Raw genomic sequence first — 10045 nt, 5'->3', positions numbered from 1 at the left:
CTGGTAGTTATTAGTTATGGCGTCGCGGGGACGTTTGCTACATCTGTAGTTCGCGCTCCGGTATGGCGTCCGTCCCGCTTCCGCGTGGTGACAGCGCAGCCTGGATTTTACAAGGGCAGCGGGATTTGTAGAGCGCTGACTCCCGGGTGCCCATCAAAGGCGTCTGTCATTACCGCCCGCAGTTACCTGGAGTTCAGCCTTTAATATTAATGGCCAGTGAAAGCCGAACTGGTTCAGTGCAAGGTGTGAAATGAGTGCGGACAGCGCTGTCACCGGCGGGCGCGGACACGGAGGAGCGCGGGTTACACGTGTCCTGCCAATAGGAGACAAAGTGGAAAGGATACAGCTCTTCATCATATAAATATGTATATCGGCTGGGCGCAGCGGCCGCACCCCGCCGGGCGAGCGCTGTACCCCCATGCATCACACACATATAGGTACACGAAGGACAGCAGGTAAAGCCGCCCGCCGCCTTCTGGACAAATCATCCACTTCTTCTCTTCCATCCGCCGCTTCGGGTCGTATTTTCAGTCATCCAAGATGGCAGACACAATCCTGGGACAACCTAACCCCACAGTGCAGAGATAGTGCAAGACTGCTCTCTGATTGGCCAGAGCCTCTAATGTGATCACCACTAACCAATCAGAGAGCAGCGCAAATCTGCGTTGGATAGTTAGAAAATTGTTGCAGCCATTTTGGATAGCTAAAAATGGAGGTCCGGAGCAGCAGATTGGAGGGCCGACAGAAGAACCCTTGTTTTAATAACCTGTAGATCCTCTTTATCAGCAGTCACATCCACCAAATGTTTCCTGTAGCTACAAATAAGATCTGTACAATGTTGAAGAGGAATTTTGGACCCTTCCTGTAAGTATTTCTGGGATGCCTTGTATGAACAGCCACAACATCCCCGCAGTGATAAGGTCAGGACTCGGCTATTCAAAAACACAAATCACTTTGTTTTCCACCATTCTTCAGTAGATTACTTGTGTGCTTCGGGTTGTTGTCTTGTTGCATCACCCAATGTCTCTTCAGCTTGAGGTGCTGGACGGCCGCCCTCACATCCTCCTGTAAGATGTTATCATCCACTCTAAAAAGGCATTGTTCCCTCAATGATCAAGAGGGTTCGAGGCCCTGAGAAGTAAAGCCAATCCAAACCATAATGCTCCCTCCACCATAGCCCCAAACCATGGAGTCATCTCCACCATAGCCCCAAACCATAGTCATCTCCACCATAGCCCCAAACCATAGAGTCATCCCCACCATAGCCCCAAACCATGGAGTCATCCCCACCATAGCCCCAAACCATAGAGGCATCCCCACCATAGCCCCAAACCATAGATGCATCCCCACCATAGCCCCAAACCATAGAGTCATCCCCACCTTAGCCCCAAACCATGGAGTCATCCCCACCATAGCCCCAAACCATGGAGCCATCCCCACCATAGCTCCAAACCATAGAGTCATCCCCACCATAGCCCCAAACCATAGAGTCATCCCCACCATAGCCCCAAACCATGGAGTCATCCCCACCATAGCCCCAAACCATGGAGTCATCTCCACCATAGCCCCCAAACCATGGAGTCATCTCCACCATAGCCCCAAACCATAGAGTCATCTCCACCATAGCCCCAAACCATAGAGTCATCTCCACCATAGCCCCCAAACCATAGAGTCATCTCCACCATAGCCCCAAACCATGGAGTCATCTCCACCATAGCCCCAAACCATAGAGTCATCCCCACCATAGCCCCCAAACCATAGAGTCATCCCCACCATAGCCCCAAATCATGGAGTCATCCCCACCATAGCCCCAAACCATGGAGTCATCTCCACCATAGCCCCAAACCATGGAGTCATCTTCACTATAGCCCCAAACCATAGAGTCATCCCCACCATAGCCCCAAACCATGGAGTCATCTCCACCATAGCCCCAAACCATGGAGTCTATTAGACAGTTGCGGAGCCGTGCAAGACGTGATGAAGCCTTATTATTGGAGTGATGTTCAGATATTGTTCGCCATGATTAATACATTTCATGGCGTCCAAATGAAATCTGGTAATAAATACAAGGATGACGTGCGGCAGTGATCGCGATATCTATGCGTCTGCGGACCGCTAAAGAAGGGCCATGTGATGAAGTCCGGCTAGATATATACGACCCCCGCAGATATCCTGTATGCAGTAATGACCCTGTTGGTGACGCCGCGTCCCCTGTGTCTCCGCTCTTCGCACTATCATTGTGGAAAACTGTAGATCATCCAACAAGTCGGAGGGGAGAGACAAGTGTGACTGCCCCCCCCCCTCCGCCCCCACCCCGCCGCAGCCCCTGTCCCCCTGTAATGCATCTCCAGGGACCTTTTCAGAAATAAGCCTTCTGGCTCAAGGCGACGGCCTACAAATCACTTCTCAGCCTCTTCCTGTGCCGGCCTGCTGGAGACTCCTGTTGTTGTTGGCAGGGAGCCCTCGGCAGCAAGAATCCCCCCACATGCAGACCCCCCAGCAAATATCTGCCGCCTCCCCAATACAGCCATGAGGACACCTCTGAGAGAAATACCCTGCAGAGCAGAGATTGCTTATCCTGATGGGAGACGCTCTGCAGAGGACGAAGTTATGAGCCTAAAAGAGAGAATGTGCAGAATGAAGATGAAGAGCGAAATCTGCAGGCGGCTATAAACCTGCAGCACGGGAGGAGCAATGCGCCAGTACGAATAGACTGCCCTACTTAATACTACTGAGAATGCCGCCTATCCATCACCGGAGAGCAGCGGTGACATCACTGAGAATGCCGCCTATCCATCACCGGAGAGCAGCGGTGACATCACTGAGAATGCCGCCTATTCATCACCGGACAGCAGCGGTGACATCACTGAGAATGCCGCCTGTCCATCACTGGAGAGCAGCGGTGACATCACTGAGAATGCCGCCTATCCATCATTAGAGAACAGCGGTGACATCACTGAGAATGCCGCCTATCCATCACTATAGAGCAGCGGTGACATCACTGAGAATGCCACCTATCCATCACTAGAGATCAGCGGTGACATCACTGAGAATGCCGCCTATCCATCACTAGAGAACAGCGGTGACATCACTGAGAATGCCGCCTATCCATCACTAGAGAGCAACGGTGACATCACTGAGAATAACGCCTATCCATCACTAGAGAGCAGCGGTGACATCACTGAGAATGCTGCCTATCCATCACTAGAGAACAGCGGTGACATTACTGAGAATGCCGCCTATCCATCACTAGAGAGCAGCGGTGACATCACTGAGAATGCTGCCTATCCATCACTAGAGAACAGCGGTGACATTACTGAGAATGCCGCCTATCCATCACTAGAGAACAGCGGTGACATTACTGAGAATGCCGCCTATCCATCACTAGAGAGCAGCGGTGACATCACTGAGAATGCCGCCTATCCATCACTAGAGAGCAGCGGTGACATCACTGAGAATACCGCCTATTCATCACCGGAGAGCAGCGGTGACATCACTGAGAATGCCGCCTATCCATCACTAGAGAACAGCGGTGACATCACTGAGAATGCCGCCTATCCATCACTAGAGAGCAGCAGCGACATCACTGAGAATGCCGCCTATCCATCACTAAAGAACAGCAGGACATCACTGAGAATGCCACCTATCCATCACTAGAGAGCAGTGGTGACATCACTGAGAATGCCGCCTGTCCATCACTAGAGAGCAGCGGTGACATCACTGAGAATGCTGCCTATCCATCACTAGAGAGCAGCGGTGACATCACTGAGAATGCTGCCTATCCATCACTAGAGAACAGCGGTGACATTACTGAGAATGCCGCCTATCCATCACTAGAGAACAGCGGTGACATTACTGAGAATGCCGCCTATCCATCACTAGAGAGCAGCGGTGACATCACTGAGAATGCCGCCTATCCATCACTAGAGAGCAGCGGTGACATCACTGAGAATACCGCCTATTCATCACCGGAGAGCAGCGGTGACATCACTGAGAATGCCGCCTATCCATCACTAGAGAACAGCGGTGACATCACTGAGAATGCCACCTATCCATCACTAGAGAGCAGCGGTGACATCACTGAGAATGCCGCCTATCCATCACTAGAGAGCAGCAGCGACATCACTGAGAATGCCGCCTATCCATCACTAAAGAACAGCAGGACATCACTGAGAATGCCACCTATCCATCACTAGAGAGCAGTGGTGACATCACTGAGAATGCCGCCTGTCCATCACTAGAGAGCAGCGGTGACATCACTGAAAATGCCACCTATCCATCACTAGAGAGCAGCGGTGACATCACTGAGAATGCCGCCTATCCATCACTAGAGAGCAGCGGTGACATCACTGAGAATGCTGCCTATCCATCACTAGAGAACAGCGGTGACATTACTGAGAATGCCGCCTATCCATCACTAGAGAACAGCGGTGACATTACTGAGAATGCCGCCTATCCATCACTAGAGAGCAGCGGTGACATCACTGAGAATGCCGCCTATCCATCACTAGAGAGCAGCGGTGACATCACTGAGAATACCGCCTATTCATCACCGGAGAGCAGCGGTGACATCACTGAGAATGCCGCCTATCCATCACTAGAGAACAGCGGTGACATCACTGAGAATGCCGCCTATCCATCACTAAAGAACAGCAGGACATCACTGAGAACGCCGCCTGTCCATCACTAGAGAGCAGCGGTGACATTACTGAGAATGCCACCTATCCATCACTAGAGAGCAGCGGTGACATCACTGAGAATGCCGCCTATCCATCACTAGAGAGCAGCGGTGACATCACTGAGAATGCCGCCTATCCATCACTAGAGAGCAGCGGTGACATCACTGAGAATGCTGCCTATCCATCACTAGAGAGCAGCGGTGACATCACTGAGAATGCCGCCTATCCATCACTAGAGAGCAGCGGTGACATCAGTGAGAGACTATTAGATGGGCATTAGGTGGTACTCTCCTTCGTCCCCACCCCCTTGCGGCCTTCAATGCCCCCTGATTTATTGGGTGTATTTGTGGCTGGAGGAAGCTGCGCTGTCTGCTAGTGACAAGCTGTGACACGTCCGCTCCCTCCACACAGTTACCACCTGTGCGGCTGCAGTCAGCACATGATCTGTCAGAGCAGCGCTCCCCTCCAGCATGATGTCACCCCCGGCCTGGTGCTCCTCATATTGGGTATCAGGCTGGCGCTGGGCGGCTTGTACACAGCGGAGATATTTTTACACCCCCCACTTTACTCCGGCGGCCGTTTTTAGAATAGAGATTATGAGAATATCCCAGACGGGGTCACAGAGATATAAATACCCGGGGTTATACACGACGGATCCAAGCATCGTGTGATGGCGGCAGAACAAAGACGTCACATGATGCGGGCAGTCACCAATGGTGCAGCTTATTAGGCTACAGTGAAATCCTTTAATCCGGCATCTGATCATTCAGAAATCCTGATAATTGAATTAGATCAGTAATGGCGGCCGACTTTAGAGTGAGTAATGTCTGCCGAGGGTCATTCAAAAAGCAGAATGAGGGGGACTTGGGGAGCGCCTGACGGCTTACAGCTGTTGGCGGCGCTCAGACGCACAACATCTGGCCTGTCAGACACAAACTAAACATCAGATGATGAATCCAATGGAAGCTTGTGGGGGCAGCGAGATGTCACAATGCTGCTGCCACTTCCTCTGCTAACCCCTCCGCTCCCGGCCTCTGTGAGCGCAGCGGGCGGCGCCCACCTTCCCATGTCATTAGATGGAGTCTCTATGGTGAGAAATTATATATTGCTGCGCGGCTGCTGGGAAGTCATTTGTCAGAGTATTTACTGTACTGGATTCATGCAGCAGAGAAGTGCGGAAGGATTATTCCCTGCAGGGTATGAAATCCAACGCTATGGCAAATATACGGCCCGTGGAACTACATGTCCCATCAGGCCACTAACTGATAGGATCTGCTAGGAGTGCCGAACTAACACTGCCAGAACGTCCCGTTATCTAAAGATATATATTCCTTGCAGCGCACAGATTACATCACTATTCTGTACTGATCCTGCGGTACCTCCTGCATAAAGGCCCGTTTACACGGAATGAATGTCACTCAAACTTCACTCAAACCAAGGAGCGCGCTAATCGTTATGTCTAAATGCGAGCGATCGTGCACTTTTTATGTGTCGCTCAGTTTCAGCCTGCATAAAATCATCACTGGTTTACTCACTTCTCCTAACATTTAAACCCTCCCTGCTGAGTGTCTCATACAGAAACAACTGCGAACAAAATAGCAATCATCTCGCTCCTACACTAATTCAAATGAGAATCAGCTCAAGTAAAAGGGGTATTATACCCCAGAGCTGCACTCACTATTCTGCTGGTGGAGTCACTGTGTACATACATTACTTATCCTGTACTGCTCCTGAGTTACATCCTGTATTATACTCCAGAGCTGCACTCACTATTCTGCTGGTGGAGTCACTGTGTACATACATTACTTATCCTGTACTGCTCCTGAGTTACATCCTGTATTATACCCCAGAGCTGCACTCACTATTCTGCTGGTGGAGTCACTGTGTACATACATTACTTATCCTGAGTTACATCCTGTATTGTACCCCAGAGCTGCACTCACTATTCTGCTGGTGGAGTCACTGTGTACATACATTACGTATCCTGTACTGATCCTGAGTTACATCCTGTATTATACTCCAGAGCTGCACTCACTGTTCTGCTGGTGGAGTCACTGTGTACATACATTACTTAACCTGTACTGCTCCTGAGTTACATCCTGTATTATACTCCAGAGCTGCACTCACTGTTCTGCTGGTGGAGTCACTGTGTACATACATTACTTATCCTGTACTGATCCTGAGTTACATCCTGTATTATACCCCAGAGCTGCACTCACTATTCTGCTGCTGGTGGAGTCACTGTGTACATACATTACTTATCCTGTACTGATCCTGAGTTACAGCCTGTATTATCCTCCAGAGCTGCACTCACTATTCTGCTGGTGGGGTCACTGTGTACATACATTACTTATCCTTTACTGATCCTGAGTTACATCCTGTATTATACTCCAGAGCTGCACTCACTATTCTGCTGGTGGAGTCACTGTGTACATACATTACTTATCCTGTACTGACCCTGAGTTACATCCTGTATTATACTCCAGAGCTGCACTCACTGTTCTGCTGCTGGAGTCACTGTGTACATATATTACTTATCCTGTACTGCTCCTGAGTTGCATTCTGTATTATACTCCAGAGCTGCACTCACTGTTCTGCTGCTGGAGTCACTGCCTACATACCATAAGTAACTGATAAAAGTGTTTGTTCACTGTTAACAATGGCTGAGTAAATCTGGTGGATCTGCAGTCGCTGGTCTCGTCCTCTCTCCTCCTGTCATCGCTGGTCTCGTCCTCTCTCCTCCTGTCATCGCTGGTCTCGTCCTCTCTCCTCCTGTCATCGCTGGTCTCGTCCTCTCTCCTCCTGTCATCGCTGGTCTCGTCCTCTCTCCTCTCGTCATTGCTGGTCTCGTCCTCTCTCCTCCCGTCAGCGCTGGTCTCGTCCTCTCTCCTCTCGTCATCGCTGGTCTCGTCCTCTCTCCTCTCGTCATCGCTGGTCTCGTCCTCTCTCCTCTCGTCATCGCTGGTCTCGTCCTCTCTCCTCCCGTCATCGCTGGTCTCGTCCTCTCTCCTCTCGTCATCGCTGGTCTCGTCCTCTCTCCTCCCGTCCACGCTGGTCTCGTCCTCTCTCCTCCCGTCATCGCTGGTCTCGTCCTCTCTCCTCTCGTCATTGCTGGTCTCATCCTCTTTCCTCCCGTCATTGCTGGTCTCATCCTCTCTCCTCTCGTCATTGCTGGTCTCATCCTCTTTCCTCCCGTCATCGCTGGTCTCGTCCTCTCTCCTCCCGTCATCGCTGGTCTCGTCCTCTCTCCTCTCGTCATCGCTGGTCTCATCCTCTCTCCTCCCGTCATCGCTGGTCTCGTCCTCTCTCCTCCCGTCATCGCTGGTCTCGTCCTCTCTCCTCTTGTCCTCTCTGCTCTCGTCCTCTCTCCTCTTGTCCTCTCTCCTCTCGTCATCGCTGGTCTCGTCCTCTCTCCTCTCGTCATCGCTGGTCTCGTCCTCTCTCCTCTCGTCATCGCTGGTCTCGTCCTCTCTCCTCTCATCATTGCTGGTCTCGTCCTCTCTCCTCTTGTCCTCTCTCCTCTTGTCCTCTCTCCTCTCGTCATCGCTGGTCTCGTCCTCTCTCCTCTCGTCATCGCTGGTCTCGTCCTCTCTCCTCTCGTCATCGCTGGTCTCGTCCTCTCTCCTCTCGTCATCGCTGGTCTCGTCCTCTCTCCTCTCGTCATCGCTGGTCTCGTCCTCTCTCCTCTCGTCATCGCTGGTCTCGTCCTCTCTCCTCTCGTCATCGCTGGTCTCGTCCTCTCTCCTCCCGTCCACGCTGGTCTCGTCATCTCTCCTCTCGTCATCGCTGGTCTCGTCCTCTCTCCTCTCGTCATCGCTGGTCTCGTCCTCTCTCCTCTCGTCATCGCTGGTCTCGTCCTCTCTCCTCTTGTCCTCTCTGCTCTCGTCCTCTCTCCACTTGTCCTCTCTCCTCTCGTCATCGCTGGTCTCATCCTCTCTCCTCCCGTCATCGCTGGTCTCGTCCTCTCTCCTCCCGTCCACGCTGGTCTCGTCCTCTCTCCTCTTGTCATTTGCTGAGGGTAACAAGTGAAACAGAACCAGGTGTTACTTTTTCCCCACGTGTTAAATATGCGTGTGAAGAATGCATCTTTGCGTATCCCAATGCACGTCTCTGGGGTTTATGCAGTCTGTATTAGGCCGCCTGCAGATGGCCGAGTTGGATAGGGAAGCGGACCCGTGCCCCTGCACAGCCCTGTGGCTCACCCGCTCCCGGCATCTCCTTTCTGTGCTGTCTGCTGGCTGCCGGCATGCGCAAAGCGGAGCCGGCCCATCACCACTGACATTTGTGTGCGGACCTCTGCGAGACCGGCACAGAAACAGAACATGCCGTGATTTGTTTTCCGCATGTGTTTCCACACAGACAAATCGCTGTCGTCTGCCTAGGATTGCGTTATCTAATGCAATCCTATGCCGGTGGGCACGGGCGGAAATTCTGCGAGAAATCCCGCCGCGGAACTTCCGCCCGTGTGAAGGGGGCCTTACACTTGTATAAAATACGCAGGTAATATGGATGGCAAATACGCCCATGTGAGCGATCCCTAATCCTGTACATATAGGCCCTTTATTACACACCCTATGATTCCACGTGTCTTGGCAGCAGCCGCCTGGCATTGGTTACTAGAGCTCATCTTTCAATCGACTAATATTTCCTTTTCCTTGTGGGTTTTAAATTGTATCTTTCGCTAGACTGTAACATTGCGGCCCCGCAGTGCAGGCATCATGTGTGGCATGTAGGGGTTAAACAACTGCATTTCTGAGCAGGGGCACCAGGAACTCTGTGCCACATTAAAGATGCATCTGTGTCACAGATAACATTTACATAGGAGATCTGGGCATTTTCCATCAGTAGATCAGTTGACATGTAAATATCTGCACCTCCATCAATCCCTCTGGCTGCAGATCACCGGGGCGGAGGTTTAGTATGAAGCCCGGCCACAGCGGGTCGGGGGCAGATTGTGTTTCTGAGCACTCCTGCAAATCTCTCTCCTGATAGTTGGTTACATTTTATCTGCACTGATACATTGTATCCAGCTGCATCTCTACTTCAATATTTTTGTTTCACTGTTACAAAAGTGCAACACCCAGCATGCCCTGCTGCTGAGAGTCCCAGGTTGGGATCACTGTCCTAGAGGATCAGGGACCGGATGATAAGCAGGTTGGGATGTGTGGAGAGGCTCGGGCACAAGATCCTGTTTCTGTGGGGCCCTTTATTTCCACTGTGACAAAGACTTCTGGGAAATGCATCTGTAGAGATGAGTATTTGTAAGGATTGGTGTTGGAGTCTATGGCTCCTGTTGTGCTTAGTCCTAAAATAGGAGAAAAGTCACTAGAAATCTTGTTTCTATTACGGTAGATGCATCCTGCAGT

At 51.4% G+C, this 10045-nt stretch overlaps 1 protein-coding gene across 1 annotated transcript; it reads right to left on the bottom strand.

Annotated features, from left to right (window-relative positions):
* Positions 1-936: 936 nt before the first annotated feature.
* On the bottom strand, positions 937-8894 carry LOC136582654 (protein starmaker-like). Its single transcript, XM_066583828.1, has 4 exons — positions 8882-8894; positions 7301-8691; positions 2555-2616; positions 937-1087 (listed from the first exon to the last, which is right to left on the bottom strand). Exons 1-4 carry the CDS (start codon positions 8892-8894, stop codon positions 937-939), a joined length of 1617 nt encoding a protein of 538 aa, XP_066439925.1.
* Between the last annotated feature and the right edge of the window lie 1151 nt (positions 8895-10045).

Source organism: Eleutherodactylus coqui, chromosome 11 (assembly GCF_035609145.1).
Source record: "Eleutherodactylus coqui strain aEleCoq1 chromosome 11, aEleCoq1.hap1, whole genome shotgun sequence".
NCBI lineage: Eukaryota > Metazoa > Chordata > Amphibia > Anura > Eleutherodactylidae > Eleutherodactylus > Eleutherodactylus coqui.
The sequence above is the reverse complement of the archived record's forward strand: the minus strand, read 5'-3'. Positions and strand labels throughout refer to the sequence as shown.

What these genes read in the sequence shown, in the direction of transcription:
- LOC136582654 (XM_066583828.1), bottom strand. An exon ending in ACTTTTATCAGTTACTTATG is followed by an intron (nt 2,617 to 7,300) that starts GTATGTAGGCAG and finishes TCTCTCTTTTAG; the next exon opens with GCTCATAACTTCGTCCTCTG. An exon ending in AGCAATCTCTGCTCTGCAGG is followed by an intron (nt 1,088 to 2,554) that starts GTATTTCTCTCA and finishes ATGCCTTTTTAG; the next exon opens with AGTGGATGATAACATCTTAC.